The following is a 19,304-nucleotide window of genomic DNA, read 5'->3' as shown; positions in this document are numbered from 1 at the left end:
TGGAACAGGTTGCCCAGAGAAGTTGTGGATGCCCCATCTCTGGAAGTATTCAAAGATGGGATCCTGTGCAGCCTGATCTTGTGGTTGGCAACCCTGCCCACGGCAGAGGGGTGGAACTAGGTGATCTTTAGGGTCTCCTGCAACCTAAGCCATTCTCTGATGTTGTGGTTTAAGCTGGCAGGTGGCTGAGCACCACACAGTTGTTTGTTCACTCACTCCCCTCCCCCCACAGTGGGACAGGGGAGAGAATCAGAAAGAAAAAAAAAAAGAAGAAAAAAGAAAGAAGTAGAATTCATGGGTTGAGATAAAACTATTTACTAAGATAAAGAATAATAATTCTGACAAATATGTATACATCTATGAATGTATTTTGCAAGTGATACAAGCTATTGCTCACCACCCCCCAGCCGATGCCCAGCTAGCCCCCAGCAAATGGCTTTGGCTCTGTACAGCACTGCTTAGCAGCAACTGTAAACATCAGCATGTTATCAATGTTGTTTTTCTCCTAGAACCAAAATATGGCATCATTCCAGGCACTCTGAAGAAAATAATTCTGTCGCAATTGATTCTATGGCTGTATGATAAGATGAAGGTTTTCCTCTAGGTGTCTGCAGGGTGTGAAAGACTGACCTGACCAAGTTATTAAGCAGTGTTTTTAGAGTCTGTCTTGAAGGCAGCAATAACTCAGCTGGTAGCTGTAATTTTCTCTCCAGGATGTGGTTAACTTGTTTTTCAAAACAAGGGGGAATTCACCTTGTACGTTGCAAGTTAGTTGTGTTAACCACAGCATCCTGCCTGCTGCTTCTGAGGGAAGGATGAGTTGGGGAGTCTGTGTGCTGAGTGTCTTTTTAGCAAGTTGCTATAGAAGCTATATCTCTCCATCAAACCAGCATACGTTGTTTCCTGCTGGCCCCATCCTGGTAACAGTGAATGGAAGAAAGTAGTGCATTCTCATCTCTCTGCTCATCTCTCTGTTTTTCTTGCCCATGCTCATAACAACTTGTCTCTTAAGTGATTTCTCCTTGTACCTTTTTGATGTGATCCGGAATATCACACTGGATTCTTTATAAAGTCATCTGAAAAGTAAAAAAAAAAATATTCAAATCGCCTTGGCCTGGCCCTCCTGAAGCTTTTTAATGTGCCAAAGGAAGCCTTCGCTTCCCAGTACAACCCTAGGAAACACAGATTTATCAACAGGAAACCCAGGATATCAAAGCTGTACTTCTGATGTCACTGGTCATTGGAACAACTAGATTTTACCAATCTCCCTTCCAAATTCAGAAGAATAAACACAGCGCAAACTACAGCATTTTAGCATACTAAAACTTTATTTGGGCAATGACTACAGCAACTTAAAACAGAGATGTTGTATGCTTTGCAGAAATGATACAAGTTAAACAAAGAAATGCAAATAAAACTGTTACTGTGGTTGAACATTATCTGGTTGCAGTGAATCACTTCAGGTCCAACACAGATTTCTTCATCTACACTAGAAAGATTGTTATTGAAGCATTGAAGCATATTGAAGTTATTGATTGTTATTGAATTTAGATTGTTATCTAAAAAGCAGTAAGACTTTTAATATTAATTAATTAATAGCCTCTCCAGAATCCTCTCAGCAGTAAAATCTCAGCTCTAGGGAGTAATGTAACGTTCCTGTAAATGCATTTTCAAATGGTGATGTACCTGTGGTGAGGCTCTGATTTTTAAAACTATCAGTGCTGGTGGGATGCTTCTATGCAAAGGATAAAAGAAAGGGAAAAACAATTCCTACTTAGCAAAGGAATGAAGAAAAATGTACTCTCCTCAGTTCACAGAGAACAAGAAATAGCAAAATCAGTTACAACTCTAACAGTTACTTAAACTGTCTAGGAAGGTTTTCCACCCCTGGAATTGATACTGCTGGTAAATGCTCTCTCCTTCTGCTCCTCACACTTCTGCTGCCTTGTTTCTCCATTGCCTAGAAGAACAAAGTGTGTTTTAGGTTATATTTAATGTAATACATTTAAAGCATATACCCCTCCGCTGTTTGATTGTTATTAGATCAAGACAGGAAGACTCACCAGGCTCAGTCTGGACTACTTTTTATCCCTCTGGGAACATTAATTTTAAAATTCTTCCTTCTCCTTTCTTTCCTGCCATCCCCACACGTTTTTGTTTTGGGAGCCATCCTTCTGACTCCTTACTCACCTTGATTGTTCTCCAAGCCTCAGGTTCTGCCATTCGAGTCAGTCAATGAAATATTTCTTAGGCATTAGTGATAAAACCTGAGGTGCTCTGGCAAAGCAAAGCACACTTGGGGACCAGCAACAAAAACTGAGCATGGAACACACAAAAAGTCTGGTTTTGATTCTTTGCTTGTTTGCAGAAAGAGGCAATATATATATTTTAATGGAATAGAAGTAGATGAACAGTCATCACTCCTTGTGTGGTTCAAGAAGTACACAAAGCCAAGTGGCCATTTCAGACACATAACTCTGTTTCCACAGACCACGCTATGTGTTTCCTTACCTTAGAAAAGCAGCAGCTTGATACTCATGAGTGTGTTGAAGGCAATACTTTTTGCCAGCAGAACTCTCAAACCCAACACAGCCATGGACAACATGTTCACTTTCTCCACATTGATATCTGCTCAGTGAGAGAGAAAAGAGGGGAGAGAGAGGTCATGGTCTAGAGTGAGATGCTGTGATATGGGTATAAAAGTGGGGGGAAAACGCTGTTAATAGAAATGGCAGTAAAGATGGCAGAGAAACATCATAATGACAAGGGAGGAAGACAATTCTCTTGATGGGATTTTGCCTCTTGTTGCTTACTTTCTGTAAGAAAACTTGTATGCTCCCTCTGAAAGAAGAAGGTTGTGTTTGATGAGTACATAATATTCTGATTCCTCTGCCCCTTGAGATAAAAAAAAGCTTTTATCCCCAACACAGTAACAGAATTCCACAATTTCTTTAGGTAACTAACCTGCAGAGGTGTCTGTGGTGTTGCAAGTATTTTCTGACTTCGTTTCTTCAATTTTCCTTTCTGTAGCATAAAAAAGAAAGACACTATAAACAAAATCTGAATGATAAGGAGTATTAAAGACTGTGTCCATCTGACTTTTCCACAGAAACAGGTTTGTGGGAAAGCCTGGGGTTCAGCAGACAAATCACAAATATAAATTTGAGAACAGACCTCAGTGTCATTGCAGGAAAGAGGAAATCTTGAGTTGGTTTGTTATCCCCTTTTTGAATGAAATTCACAATGGAAGAAAATATATATACAAAAAAAAGTGGTTTAAGAAAACAACAAAACCACTTTTTACTTTTAGAAAGGCTACTTTAAAGGTTAAAGCTTTATGTTGTATGTTGAATTACTCAGTCATAAGTAAATATGAATTCAAAAAAGAGTCAGTGTGGTGTTCTATTTTTTTCTTTTTCGAGGAACCTCAGGCTCCTAAAAACTAAGACCACTTGCTTAAGTTGTGTTTAAATAACTTTTAGCTCTACCTGCTTCAGTACTTAGACTTCCTTCCCACTCCTGCTGGGCATGCAGGGGGCATGCTTATTAGCAGGAAGGCCAGCAAATGTCACTGCCTCCAGAAATGAGCTGTGATGGTTCCACAGAACTGTACCTGGTGATGTTGAGTTGGCTGTAAAATTGCCGTTGCTTAACCTGGCTGTGCACGTCACCTCAGATTGTTTTGTCACTTTGACCACCTTAATAGTATTATACACCCCATTTGAAGTCACAATGGGTGCTTTTGGTTCATATACAACTTCTGTAGAGGACATCTCCAAACTGATGTTCTTCTTATAAAAATTCCTTGCCAGACAAGCTGCTTTCCCAGTGTCATCATCTTTTTTGTTTTTCTTTGATTTCATCACAATGACTTCTGGAATAGAATCATTCTGATTTCCTGTTTAAAAATAAAAGTATTTTTTTTTTAAAAAGGGATTCTGTGGGCATGATTTGATTTTATTGCAGTCTTGCCTGACAGTTAAATCACCTGCTGTTCAGGTGCTTCCATCATTGAATAATAGTCTTTCTTTTATCTTTATATTTTCCTGCTGCTTATTCCAAAAGAGCAGATAGAAGGCAGAAAGAAAGTACAAAAGTAGGTTTTCAAAGCAGCTTTAATTCCACAAGCTTCCTTTTCCTAGAACTAATGCCTTTATGTGAGCTCTTTATTTGATAAGGCACCTGAAAATTAGAACTTGTAATGGTTCAGCTCCAAGAGTCAAATTATTCTGCTTTCTCAACAATCTAATTCCTAAAAATAAACGATCTATCAAGGATGACTTTGTGTACTCATGGGACATGAGGAATTAACTGCTTTTCCTTTACTCTCTCACACCTCCCCCAGGTCTCCTTCTGATGTGGCTACAAGCTCTCATCAGGGCAAAAGCGTTAAGGCAAAGAGAGAAGCCAGTTTGTTGCATCACTGCTGTGCAAAATTACTTCAGTGATGTCTGGCATGGCTTGCAGAAACAAAGTGTTGCTGCTAGAAAGGAGGAAAAAGCTGATCTTTTGATTAATAAATTTGCAGGAAGGCTTTTTGTCTCCAAGGTGCTAAATTAGGAGAGAAGCAATCAGGAGCTTCTAAATTATGTCCACTTATTTCCACTTCTCCTGGAATAAAGTCAAATACTTGAAATTGTGGCAGAGATTTTCCCCACAAAATGTTACGGACATTTAAATCATTCAAATCCAGCCTACAGATACTGAAAAGATAGTAGGTTTGGCAATTGGTTTTAAAAGCTCCTGTGCTGTGCCCTGTGCCATACTGCTAGTCACACAACTCCAGAGGCAGTCAGAAGTACAATGTAGAGTTAGCATGACATACAACAGATTGATTTGAAGGACAGAACACACTGAGGCCTATAAACTTGAAGCCCATAGACAAATATTTTACAGTATTCCTTACATCAGTGTACTAATTTCAGTAGTTGTTCTATAGGATTAAGATATTAACAAAGATGCATGCCCTAGAGCAGAACCTAAAAGGTGTAACAGGATTGATGGGATTTGGTATCACAGCTCTGCTGCATCTTTCAGCAGAATTGCTCTGAAACTGTCTGATGTATTTTTTTAGCTTTGAAACCATCTGGGAGTTGAATTCTGAATTTTAACCAACAAACATGAATTCCAAAGACTTAACAACTGCAAAAACCTGAATTTCAATTATACCACAGCTGCCTTCTCTGGGAATTTCTGATAGACACAGAAGTTATGAAATAAGATTGCTTAAATTTTTAGTAGACATCTTTTCAGGGAGCAGATGATCTCTCAAAATAATTTACCAGCCAATTATTACCATGATTTTTAAAAACAAAATATCTCTACCTTCAGGTTATACATGAAGTAATTTGGGTTACTCTACATAGCAATGCCAAGACAACATTAAGAGAGTAAATTAAAACAATAACATGAAACGAAGGGATTCTTCTAGTATGCCTCCTTGGCAAAAGGATCTCAGCTTATCAGACATTTTTAAAAAAAGGATATATAGAGAGTAGAATGTGTCCAATTTGATAAGAGCCTCCTGATTGATAGAGAGGTGCATTAGACTCTGCATTTTGCATGGCATCTGTGTTGCATTCTACTCAAAAGTCCCCACAGATCTGAAATTTTGTTCATCATATTTATCTTTGCAAGTCCTTCAACAGGTTCTGAATTTACTCTCCTTCCAACTCTACTCACATCCCAAAAAAGTGCAAGCTGAACAATACTCTGACATAACATCATGGCTTGCCCCTGCTAATAAGAACAAGCACAACTCCATGTTTGTAAACACCTAGAGAAAACAGATTCCCAAATTCACATCTTCATTGACTTCCCTGGACCAATGTAGTTTAACCCAAACTGAACCATCTAGTATGACTGAACCGACAGATTAAACTTCTTTTAATTCCTCTGTGTAATACTGTCAATTTCTCCACTTACCGCTGTCTCTCTAACCCTGAGAGAATTTAAATTCTTAGCATCTTATATATATTTATTCACAGATTCTTTTGTTCCCTTCAAACTGCCCAACCATTGGTGTGAAACCTAATAATAACTATTACAAGCTTATGAAAATGCCAAATGGTAGATCATAGAAGGTCACAGAATCATTAAGGCTGGAAAAGGCCTCTAAGATCATCCAGGCCAACTGTCCACCAATCACCAATGTTGCCCACTAAACCATATCCCTCAGTAGAGCATCTAAATGTTTCTTCAGCACCTCCAGTGACAGTGACTCAGCCACTTCCCAGGGCAGCCCATTCCAGCACCCGACCACTGTTTCAGAGAAGAAATATTTCCTAGTATCCAACCTGAATCTCCCTTGGTGCAACTTGAGGCCATTCCCTCTAGTCTTATTGCTAGTTACATGGCAGAAGAGGTTGACCCCCACCTCACCAGGACCTCCCTTCATGTAGTTACAGAGAGCTGTAAGGTCTCCCCTGAGCCTCCTCTTCTGCAGACTGAACAATTCCTGCTCACTCAATGGCTCCTCGTAATTCCTGCGCTCCAGACCCCTCACCAGCTTTGTTGCCCTTCTCTGGACACACTCCCAAGCAAATTCAGCATGAGCTTGTCCTTGCACAGCCCAGATTCTTTGGCAATTTCTGTGAAGGGGACTCAGCATGTTTTTTTATACTTAAACTAACTGCATATCAAAGGATTATGCATAGAAATCTTAAAGTCTAATTAATGACTTGAAGTATGAGGAAGTTGCTACTTGACTTTTAGGAGGAAGAAGAGAAGAAAAAGTTGAAATCCAAAGAATAACAACTGAGAAAATGTGAAAACATAAAGAATACCTACTAGGCTCCACAGTCAGTTGGGTCCCAGTCCCGAAGATTAGACCAGCAGTTACGCACAGTTAAAAAGGGTTGTATCAAAAAAGGCCTGTTTTGTTATACTTCCTCAGACACTTCCCTTCCAGGTGTAACATGTTTTTGCCAGCTACTGTTAGCCCTGTGTGTTTTTTGTTATCTGAGAAGATATTTGAAGTCCTTTCATGTTGTCTAATCTCCAGTGTTTCCAAGCAACCAGTATACAAGGCAAACTGACTGGGTAAAATTCTCAGCAAGAGCAAGTGTGCACTGTGCAATTACTGTAAAGCAGAATTATTATTATTATTATTTATCAAGCCCAGCAGTCTCAACATAGTCCAATTATTTTGTGTTATCTGAAAATACACCTGTGAATTCCTTGCATTGTTTGCTTGGTGATTTTTATATTACGTTCTGGAAAAGGTAATTTATTAGCACAAAAAAGTCATAATTTTTTTTCTTTAATCTTACAGAGGCATAGGAATAGTTATATATTCTATAATGCTGTGGTCCTTAGTTTTCTTAATAAGAGTTTTATCTAGAATAAGCAAAACCAAAGGCAAAACCCTTTTGTGAGCCTTCTACAGGAAAATGTGCCTGGAAAATACTACAGAGGATAATAGTGCATGTTTCCTACACAATTTTGTGTTTGGGGATTCTCAGAAGATTCAGGTAACCAGACGAGTGTGTACTTAGCATCTTTAAATCCTTGTTAGTATCACCAAAAGAAGTCCAAAGTGATCAACAAAAGGATCAGGCTGCAGAATTCTAGAAATTTGGATTTGACATATGAAATACTTCAGCAGACACTTGAGTGACTTAGAAGACCCATTATCTTTTACTGTCAGGCATTTCATTTTCATCCTAAAGTCGTTGTGCAGCTCTTCATCCCCCCCTCAGCAAGAAAAAAAATAAGCATCAAACATAGGAGAAAAAAAAAAAGTAAGAATGACTTGAAGCATTTCAGAGGAGAGGAGGCCAGGCCAGTATATTTCATTTGTCACATGAATTGTTCTCTAAGCTCCACTGTAGAAAACTCAGGGAAGAAAGATAATTGTAAAATGTGGATAATGTCATGTGTGCAGTACGTTGATTCCAGCAATGGTTTTCCCTAACCAAGAATATCTTGCTGGAGTCAATGATTCGCATGATACCTTCAGGGCAATTAGAAATAAATCTTTTTTTTTTTTTTTTTTGGCAGCAGAACCAACACTCTGAAAAACCTACATTTTGGAGAACAGTATTTGTCCTTTTTTTTCTAGAAAAAAAGAGCCATCACACAGCATTTGCCAGCATAAGAGGTCGTAGGAAATTGGCTAAACTTTTTTGAATTTGGTTGATTCTAGAATAATAGAATTTACATTTTTTTGTTCCTTCAGAATTGGGAATGGGATTCAACTGTTCCAAAATAGATTTTTATTATCATTCACAATATCCTACAGACATGGACAGATATTAATCCCCACCTAAGAGAGCTCCATGATCTCTTTCTGGCATGTCTCTAGGGATACAAAATGACAGAGGATATTGTTTCAGAATTTTAAAGCCACTACAATCTCTGAAAGCATCACAACTTTTAAGCTCCGCACCTGAATGTTTAGGACAACAAGGATTAATCTATCAAACTCCTCTTGTGCACCACAATTAAACACACAGCTGGCTGGAGTGATATTTGCCTTTACTGAACTTGACAGAATTTCAAATAAAGTCAGGGAGAACTAAGGCTCGTTATAATCCCTACCCACTGCCTCTAATTTTTGAAAGCCCATTCAGCTGTGCAGCCAAATCTCCTTCGTTCATCTTGGTCTTGGATGTGAGCCAACTGCAAAACCTTGATCCCGAGGTTATTTAACCTCCTTCCTTCTCTTTCTCTATGCCAATGGAATTACTTAGCTGCTGACACTATGAGTGTAATGTCAATGCCAAAATCTGTCTTATCATACAAGAGAGTTAAGAATGCATCTCAAACTTTCTGTCCATTCTTGGTTCTTTGCTGAGTTAAGCAATTCTGCTCAAAAGGAGACAGTGAAAACTCACTGAAGCCCCACAGTAAAGTTGGGACAGAATACTATTGAGACTAGGAATAAATGATGTCGTGCTAAATCTAAGGACTGCAGGTTGGGTGTTTGAGGATCGTGGAGTGAAGGTGATTTACAGAAGTAGCATAGCCATTCCTGTGAAGCTTCCCTAAGCAGATACAAGCTGAGGAATTAGTCTGGAACACAGGCTAGAAACCAGGAATTACTACAGCAGAAAATTCTTACAATGAACAGAAACTACTGAATCCCTTTATCATAATTTTACAAGTGAAAATGACGGTACTTACTTGGTTCAACTGTGAGAGTGGTTCCACTTCCAAACACAAGCTTATCTGTTCTCACACTGTTAGTCCCCAGTCAAATAAATAACTCTTTCCTTGCTGCATTCAGAAGTTATTTTAAAAAAAAAAAAAAAGATCAAAATCCAGATGCTTGTCTTATTGACCCATGTATGCAATCCCATGAGGGCATTTAGAGCTATGTTTTCTTCTGAACCTGGAAGGGAGAAAACAATATTGATGTCAAATAGCTTCATCAGTACCGAAGTTTTATTTTTCTCCCTTCTGCAAAAAGTTCCATGAGCTCAATACATTCGGGATAAATCAATATGTGAAAGGAATGTCAGATTTATCTCCTGAGGTATTTCAGGAACTTATATTCTTCCTTCCAAAAAAAACCCATAAAACTTATTTTGCACCATTGGGTTTTTGTACAGGGCCCTGTGTTGTTTACACCACTGTGGTACTCCAACTCCCAAACACAGTGATATACCTCATTACAAAAAATATGTCTTCCTTTGTTATGACTACACAGAATTTTAGATTATTCAGGCAGTCACATGACTTCTCGAGTGGTTTCTGTCTTACATACCACATGAAGAAATTTGGCACAGCTTTCAATGAACGACCTAGAACAGGACAGCAATGGCTGAATTTTAACTGAAATCTTCAGGATAACGTAATGTTTCTGAAAATCTCATGGAGTTGAGCTTATTAGAAAACAGGGGAAAAAATTCATAGTTTTAATGCTATGCCAAAGAATTTATGAAAATTCTAAGCTGCAGAGGGTTGTTGTTTTTTCACCTTTTTCAGTGCTCATGAAAGTGAGGTGTGTGCCTGATATTGGTACTCAGAGTTGACGTCTGAGGATCGTTCGACCTTAGGAAGTCCTAAGTGGGGAAAATGATTGCTCTTTGTTAGGTGGAGATACCGTACCCCTGAGGGCAGCTATCATAAAGTAATTGGATCAAATTGTTCAGAGTGATCAAGCTGTACCATTTACACTGTCTGGACATCTACGATTAAACAGAATGTAATAGGTAGAAGAAGACACACAGTGTGTGAGAGTACCTGTGTTTTGTGGACTGATCTAAAACCACGTGGCACTTTATTTGGCAACCCTGATGTTTGAGAAACAATATGTTAAAACTGAGGAGGTCAAAGCCAGTAACACCATGTGGGAGGATGTAAAACTTTTGATTGTCTAAACATTGGAATTGATAGCTGAGAGTTAACTAGGGTTAAAAAACTCAAAGAATCTCTCGCTGTTGACCATAGAATAAAGAGGTATAAGAAACGTACAGCTGGAAACAGACCCAAGCAGTGAATTAGCCAATTCTGCTGTGCCAGTCAGCTAGATCTGCTCCCTAAACCACTCCAAGGAAATCACCAGACTTGCTGTATTGAAATAGAGAATGACCATAAATCAGCAGACAATTGCAGCTTAAGCAAGAGTGTGACTTAATGTGGTTATCTTGCTCTGGGCTTGAACAAAGGAGGGAGCGGAGCAACTTGCTTATCTGGCAAGCACTGGACAGACTGAAGATGTGTGGATAAACATCTCACCTAAAGCCTGGCAGCTATAGGACTATAGCAACTAAGTGATGTCTAGGGCAGAGGCCTCACAGCCCAGCATTTCAGTGAAGATTTCTTTTCAGTAGAGCCAAGAGAACAACACCACCTCCGTACCAGACTTTGGCTTCAACTCCCCACTTAATTAAAAACACAACAAAAATTGTTAAGATGCCTGCCAGCGCACTTGACTCAGTCTCAACTTGATAAGAGCATAAATCTGTCCCTCTGCCAGTGCTTCCATTGACAGGAGATACTTCACTGACTTGAGTTGATTGATGGGCATGATGCATCCTGTCAGGAGAGTCCTGGAAACTAGCAAGGATGAGTGCATTGACTTGGACATGGGGACCAAGCAGGTTTCTGTTTTCATCTTATTGGTGTAGGGAGAGGAGGTGAGAAGGAGGATGGGATGGATCACTTGTCAGTGGCACTGGCAATGGGGACTTGGTTTCTAAGTCCATCAGACCTATTTGAAAACTAAAGACTGTGGAAGAGTTGGGATCCACCTGACTGGGCAAAAAACCCAGATCAAGAAACCTGAGGCAAAAGAAATTCTTCATACACTTTCTAGGAAGTCAGCATGACTAGGTGCCTTTTTGAAGTACCTGTGCAACAACGTATGCAAATCCAGGAAGAAACAGGATAAATTTAAGCTCAATTTGTAGTAGCGAGTCTGTGACTGTGGATACAGGGTGGAATAGTCCACATGACTCAACAATTGAAATACATCTTGAAGCCTAGGTTGCATGGCCCGGGATTTCCTTCATGGCCCGGTTGTAAAGCTATTAGATTATGGAGATTTTCTGTGATAGCTTGCAGAAATACTGCAGAGAATGATGACTGGCCCTTTAGCAAAGACAATGGAAAGGTAAGGAGGGGGAACTGCTCTTTCCATCAGAGCATCTGAAAAATGCATGCTGCTCTGCTTTGGAACATGCAGTGAACCTGCTGATAGCATATGGGTCAGGAGTAGAGGGCAGATCAATATGGGTGACATGGTGGATGGCTATGACAGACCACACGATTTAGAAGAAGAAGAGGCCTACTTTGGACAACTGAAAGAAGACTCTAGTTTACCAGCCCTGATCCTAATGGTGGGGGCTGCACAGTGAGACAAAAACCATACAGAGTTCACCGATGAAATCATACTGAAACAAGAGATCAAGGAGATGGACCTCCTATGTGCAAATGAGAAAGATTCAGCAATAGATGTTGAAGGTCAGGAGCAGGTTCGGCTGTGGTGATCACAGGATCACAGAAACACCAAGGTTGGAAAAGACCTACAAGATCATCCAGTCCAACCATCCACCTATCACCAACAGTTCTCACTAAGCCATATCCCTCAACACGTCCAAACTTTCCTTGAACACCTCCAGGATTGATGACTCCAACACCTCCCTGTGCAGCCCATTCCACTGCCTGACCATTCTTTCAGAAAAGTAGTATTTCCTAACGTCCAGCTTAAATGTCTGGCGCAGCTTGAAGCCATTCCCTCTAGTTCTATCACCAGTTACACGAGAGAAGAGGCCGACCCCCAGCTCACTACAGCCTCACTTCAGGAAGTTATAGAGAGTAATAAGGTCTCCTCTGAGCCTCCTCTTCTCCAGGCTGAACATTCCCAACTCCTTCAGCCTCTCCTCATCAGCCCTGTGTTCCAGACCCCTCACCAGCTTTGTTGCCCTCCTTTGAACCGCTCCAGAGCCTCAATGTCTTTCTTGCAGTGAGGGGCCCAAAACTGAACACAGCACTTAAGGTGCAGCCTCACCAGTGCTGAGTACAGGGAACAATCACTGCCTTATTCCTGCTGGCAACACCATTCCTGATGCAAGCCAGGATGCCTTTGGCCTTCTTGGCCACTTGGGCACACTGCTGGCTCATGTTCAGCCAAGCATCCATCAATACCTCCAGGTCCATTTCCTTTACACAATCTTAACACTCATGTAGTATTTGAGCTCAGAATCCCAGGAAGGGGAAGAAATGCTAAAAGCAGAATCACAGCCCCTGGATCCCATTGGAAGATCCCAGGAGTTATGGTTCTGGACAGAGGAGAGCTGCTTAATTTTCAGAGATCAGGAATGGTTTATCTTGACAAAACATAATGCAAAGCAAAGGTAGCAGGAGGCCCAAATGATGAACAAGGGGCTCCTGAACAAACTCAGGTAAGGCAAGGGAATGTGCACGAGTGGGAAACAGAGGCTGATGATCTGGGAGGGATCTAGAGACACTATCATCATGCAGGGATTCATGATCATGCAGAGTTAGGGCTGGAAAAGTCAAAGCTCATCTGGAACTGATTCTGGAAGAGCATGTGAAGAGCAACAAAAAAGTTTCTACTCTGAAAGTAATGCCTCCTATTTTGCTGAGATGGCCCATGAAGTTGGAGGTGGATGTCGGTGATATGGCAGTAGAGGTTCAATCTTCCTCACAGTATTCCAATACATTTTGTTGCCATGCGACAGATGGCAGCAGAGGGCAGCCTGACAAAATGGTGTCTGAGATGAAAGAGTGTGAGGCAAAAATGTGGAACTGAATTCCTCTACGTGGAAAAAATCGCACTGGCTGACATCTGCATGTCTGTTCAGAATGAAGCTTGTCTTTCACATTGCTTCTGCCACTGCTGACATGCATCACTGTGCTCACATTCACTGTTTGGTCTCCATAAATGTTCAGCAAGCATCAACTAATGCCAATGGTGCAATTTTCTACTGCCATACCACATACAAGCCAACATAATAAAATAGGAGGCATTATTTTCAGAACAGACTTTGTGCAAAGGAGCTGCACATGATTCAAAGTCCTCCTTCTGATGCCAGTTTGATGGGAGATTACTATCAGCAACTATTCTTTGTAATCTCTTGCTTGCTCTCTTTATGCATCTGCTTCTGGCCATTGTTCAGTACAGACCTAAAAGGATTTTTGCTTTTATCAAAAAAGAGAGTCAACAAATCTTACCTGCTCTGTGCTGTCAGAAGAGAAGGCAATGATGAAGTGGAAACATCTAAAATCCAGCAGATATATACCTGATCACCCAACTTGAGTTGACAGGCGCATGTCCAAAATCCCATCCTGTCAAAGACCGGATATTAAATGTCAAGGAAATTGGCCTTGTATGCAAAAATCTTCCCGGTGAATTATGCTGGGAATTAAATTTATGTTTATGCTTACAGTTGTCTGAAGAAAAAGAGACTGCAGGGCATGATGTTTTGGCCTTCAAGGGAAGTCAGTGAGTAAGCCCATTTGTGTTTGGTAATTCAGTCTTTTTCAGTCACAGAGGTACGTAATCCACAGCAGTAGAGACTTCTACAAAAACACATTTATTTATTTACTTCACATCCCGGTGGCTTCCTCTTTCATGTCCTTTGAAGAGATGAAACTTTATCTACTGTTTTACTTTATAATAATCTAAAGCTGCTGCAGAAATGCTGTTACGCACTAAAACCAAAATTATCAGTATTGCTTTGTTTTGGAGGGGCAGAAATATTAATTTATAACTATAAAGTCCATATTTGTCGAAAAGGAATGTTGTTCCCTTTGGGTGTTGGAGCTGTTCTTACTGGAGGAACCTTATTTCTCATTTGTCTTTTAACAAATATCAGGGGAGTTATGATGGAACATACTAAAGAACATCACAGGACCAGTTACATCAATCCTATTAATTTTTATTTTATTCTACATTTCCTAAGTATTTCTGAACATCATTTCCAAGATGATTACAATCAGCTTTTAGTTTTTTGCTTAGTGGCTATCTGAAATTGTGAAGCAGTTTCTGGATCAAGTCTATTTCTAAGACACATAAGGAAATGGGTATATTCCAGTCTGTTCACAAATTTGCCTGGTTCAAAGCTGTATTACTCCATTTGTTTATTAACATTATTGCTGAAAGGTCTACTAGACATTTTTACCGAAAAGCTTTCCTGACTCTTTCAGCCCCCAGACATCCTTCATTTATATTCTAATCCAACTTCCCTTTCTGAGGGAAACAGCCCTCTCTGAGTTTAGCTCCCAGAATATCCATCTGATTAAATCACATATATATAAAAGACAACCATGTCCACACCTCTCATTGAGATGGAGGGGTGATTTTGGGATGCAGCTGTCAAGGTGACTCTTCTTTTAAAGGATACAGTGTCCATTATGCTCTTCTGTGGACAGTACCATCCCATATATTCAAGCTCTCTTACAAAACAGAAATGCTACTGATCATCTGTTCCCTGCAGAGAGTGGAAGTGATCTTAAAAAACTAGATATTTAATAAAACCCAGCAGTAAATCATAGCTTTCACTGTGAGTGAACAGCTAAAACAAGTTATTCAAAATCAGTCATCTGCTCCCCAGTACAAAAAAAAGACAGGGATCTCTTGGAGAGAGTCCAGCACAGGGCCACAAAGGGCCTGGAGCATCTCTTCTATGAGGAAAGGCTGAGCAAAGTGGGTCTGCTCAGCCTTGAGAAAAGAAGACTCAGAGGGGATCTGATTTCTGTTTGTAAATATCTTAAGGGTGGGAGTCAAAGAGACACGGCCAACCTCTTTTCAGCAGCCTGTGAGAACAGGACAGGGGGAAACAGCTATAACTGGAGCACAGGAAGTTCCACACCAATATGCAAAGGGACTTCCTCATGGTGAGGGTGGTGGAGCACTGGAACAGCTGCCCAGGCAGGTTGTGGACTCTCCTTCTCTGGAGATATTCAAGAACTGGATGGATGCCTACCTGTGCAGCCTGCTGGAGGGAACCTGCTCTGCAGGGGGGTTGGACTCGATGATCTCTAGCAGTGCCTTCCAGTCCCTTCAGTGCTCTGATTCTGTGAAAAGCAGGATCTATAATACCTGCTTGGGAAAGTCCCAGTGCTGAAGAAAGAAAGGTGGTAATAGAAGAAATTAGGTAATATCTGCTCTGTGATTTATAGCTCTTGCAAGATATCTGATATTGGCCTGATAGGACCAGTGAGTGACTTAGTGAGTCTTAGATTAATTCATGGGAATGATTTCTCCACAGAGCCAAATGCGCTCATCAGAATAAAAATGACCTCACATGCCACACCACAGATAGGCTGTGGCTTTTCTAACTCTATTCTGCATGGTGAAAAAGAGTTTCTATGTCCCTCCTAGATCACCTTCCTCTGCTTACACCTCTTCCACATTTCCTTTCTATTTCAGAGATTTTTCAGGAGGTCTTTGTGCATCATTTCAGCATCCTTTGCTTGACTTCCTGCTTTGTCACAATGAAAGAGGATGTCCAGGTCATGGAGGGAAAAAGGGGCCATGCTAGACAAGAGGCTCAGTTAACATTCACTAGCTAACAGTTCACCAAGTAGCCTCTGAGGTTCCCAGAATAGTTAATCTTATATAGTTAATCTTATGTAGTAATGGTTAGGTTCATAACCTTCTGTTTCTCTCTTTTTGTATCGTTTCACTTATTATCCCATTGCTTTAAACTTAAGAAAAGATAAATGCACTTCATTTATTTACTGTTTGTAAGATCTGTGCTGACCCCATCCACTGCCAAAACAGCTGGATGTGAATACATGCTTGGGAAAGCTCTGTCTTCTGCACCTGCAGTTGCATGACACCACCTGATTAGTGTCTGCCCCAAAGGAACACTGACAATTCGGGATCCTCTATCATCACTTCTTGGTCCACTGCTGCAGAGCTGCTGCAGTGTGAACCGAGCACTGCAGTGAAACCCTGCATCTTCCCCTCTCTTTGCTGCTTGGATCTGCAGTGGGAATCTGTTGTGGGAGCTCTCCACCGTTCCAGAAAAGTGAAACTTCTGTATTCCTCACCCTCCCAATAAATCCATATGGCCTCTGCTAGGACTATGCTAGAACAGCTACTGTGAGTATATGCTGCTTCCTCTCATATTGCTCTGGAAGATGACTTCACTACTGCTGATTACTGCTGGTTTCTTGACATGTTGCTCCCCAGCCACCTGGCCAGTGACTGCTGCAAGACTACTGAGAACAAGCTGTGATGGCCTTATAGGATATATAGATATAGATATATTCTAGATATAGAATAGGAAAGGGTGAGAGCAATCCTGGAGGGGCATTGCAGTGGCACTGGACCAGGGGGAGATCTTAACCCTTCTTTTTGAATCAAGCTGACAATAGTTCAATCACTGGATCAATCAATCAATCACTGGATTTGCAGTGTGAATCACTTGTGGCAGCTCTCCACTGTTCACTGAAAGGGATTCTGGAAACCTCCATATCCATCACCATCTCCACAGCTCTGTGCTCTCCCCTCCAATTTCTCTCATAACACCCAGCTCCTGCTGGGGTGCAAACAGGCAAGAGGGAAGGGAAGAGTGGATGAAGACGATGTTGTCTGGGCAACGGGGGATGCTTCTCACTGTGCAGGAGGGTGGGCGCAGGGCAGCGTGTGGGACAGGGTGCAGGAACAGAGTGCACTGTCTTCCAACTCTAAGCCAATGATGATCAGAATCCCAGAGCTCTCATCAGGTTGACATGATGGCATGGTTTTATTATTTTTGTTATGGATATTCCACATCATAACATCATGTAGTGCACTGGAAGTTAAAGAATTAATGCTCTGGTTCCATGGACTGTCATTTTTTTCTGGGTACCTGGTTCTCAGAAGAGAAGAACAACTACAGCTCCACTGTTCCGTTTCCAATTTCCATTCAGAGAGAAAGATAAAACTTCTCAGGAATCATTAGATGGCCCCTTTCCTTTACTGCCCATCTCTGCAGAGTGTGCTCCAAGCTGAATACTGGATTTCATGCGTTGAAAACAATAATGTCAGCATTGGAACAGAGCAAAGTTTGCATCAGGTGGAAACTGTGAAGGGAAACACTGGAACAGAAAGAACAGTGAATGCAAGTTTGTTAGGAACAAATGAACCCATTCGAGGTTCAACATGACAGTTTCCTGGATCACATCATTAACAATGATGAGGTGAGGTGTCACCACTACCAGGCAGTCAAAGGAGACAGAGTCCATGGAGTGGTGACATAAGAATTCCCTATCAAAGAAAAAGTTCAAGACACAGCCCTCAGCAGTTAAAGTGATGCGCACTGTCTTTTGGGATAGGAAAGGGGAGATCCTTCTAGAGTTAACAGAACCAAGAAAATTCATCACCTCAGTCCGCTCAGTCTCCATGCTGACAGCACTGAAGGCTCACAACTCCAGAGACAGGGCAGAGAAGAAGACAACAATTCTCTTGCAACATGATAACGTCATAACATGAATACACCATACCAATTGGAAGACCATGGTATACACTAAAAGTTTTGGCTGAACACTCCATCCACAGCCATGATGTAGTCTGTGTATCACACCTTTGGAATTCCATCTGTTTGGGCTGATGAGAGATGTACTCTGTGTACTCTATGAAGACCATGGTGCACACTGACAGTTTTGGCTGAACAGTCCTTTCACAACCATGATACACTCTGTGAATGTCACCTTTGGACTTCCATCAGTTCAGGCTGATGAAAAATGTTCTCTAAGAGCTACATTTTCCTGGTAAAAATGCCAGCATAATAGCTGTGGAACTGTGGTTCACCTGCACTGGTGCAGGTATTTACCAGCATGAAATGAAGGATCTTCTTCATCACTGGGGAAAATGCACAGCTAATGGTGTTGACATTGTTGAAAGATAATGACATGCAGCTGTACATCTCCACTATCAAACAGTGTTATTGTGCACTTTGAAACTGCTGTAATTTCAATGGAATCAAACAGGGGAAACTGCTTTCAGAGTAACTTATATACACTGCAGGATCTCGATTTGTCCTGCATGACTCAACACTACAGACTGCGTTTGTTGGTTTATATCATTCTGAAATGCATCTGAAATCATGTCAAAGATATTCATTTACTGCTTTGATCACAGAGACAGATGGAAAAAAACTCATGGCTGGTGGATGGGAGCAGGCAATGCTATTGCTAGACGCGCCCAATGTGCTTTTGAGTATCTAAGGGAAGAAGGAAAGAAAGAGCCGGAGCAGACATGCTGAAGGCAGGAAGGTGGGCAAAGTGGCCAAACTGATCTCGTGAACAGAAATATGCTGAACATAATCCTTAGGTCACAACACCGCTTTTGTGACTCAGGAGAATGAAAGGAGTGATGAAGTGAAAGGAGACTGTGCAGAAAGGACAGGGTAATCGGTGGGGTGCAGTGATGTGCCGTCACCGTCCAGGAACGGTCCAGAGCTGCTCCAGCTCCTGCCAGCCGTGTGGTTCCAGCAGCTGTTCTCATGAAGATTTTTGCTAAAGCTCTGCAGGATTTCCTGTTCACGTGCGAACAGCACAGAAATAGCGTGCTGAATCGTGTGGGTGCAGGGCACGGAGAGACAGATAGGACACAGAGCGGGAATTGTCTCGAGAGACTGAGGATCGGCTCTGCACCTCAGGGTTGGATCTAATATGTAAGCTGCTAGTGCTGATATAGGACAGCCACTCGAGACGACCACTGAGTGTCTGACGGTACCACAGTACATGGTAATTTCCAAAGCTGAAGCCGGATCCCTGGCAGGAGAGCCGCATGGACTCCCCAGGTGCTCGCACACCTCCGCCAGACACTTCCAGTCTCCACTGTGCACACAGTCCTGTAGAAGGACAGCATCAGGAAGCAGGCATTGCACATCCATGGC

At 41.3% G+C, this 19,304-nt stretch overlaps 1 protein-coding gene across 1 annotated transcript in view; it reads right to left on the bottom strand.

The window, feature by feature from the left end:
* Nucleotides 1-1,309: 1,309 nt before the first annotated feature.
* Nucleotides 1,310-19,304, bottom strand: part of LOC122188946 (Ig heavy chain Mem5-like) — an 18,295-nt gene continuing 300 nt past the window's right edge. Inside the window, exons 2-8 of the mRNA XM_042887636.1 lie at nt 18,950-19,259; nt 12,595-12,609; nt 9,127-9,176; nt 3,614-3,898; nt 2,965-3,024; nt 2,512-2,628; nt 1,310-1,960 (exon numbers count right to left, since the gene is read on the bottom strand). Coding sequence (XP_042743570.1) covers nt 2,513-2,628; nt 2,965-3,024; nt 3,614-3,898; nt 9,127-9,176; nt 12,595-12,609; nt 18,950-19,259 — 836 coding nt within the window. The 3' untranslated portion in view covers nt 1,310-1,960; nt 2,512. The remainder of the gene's footprint in view (nt 1,961-2,511; nt 2,629-2,964; nt 3,025-3,613; nt 3,899-9,126; nt 9,177-12,594; nt 12,610-18,949; nt 19,260-19,304) is intronic.

This window comes from Lagopus leucura, unplaced genomic scaffold (assembly GCF_019238085.1).
Source record: "Lagopus leucura isolate 7727_CA_CO unplaced genomic scaffold, USGS_WTPT01 Super-Scaffold_100099, whole genome shotgun sequence".
NCBI lineage: Eukaryota > Metazoa > Chordata > Aves > Galliformes > Phasianidae > Lagopus > Lagopus leucura.
The sequence above is the reverse complement of the archived record's forward strand: the minus strand, read 5'-3'. Positions and strand labels throughout refer to the sequence as shown.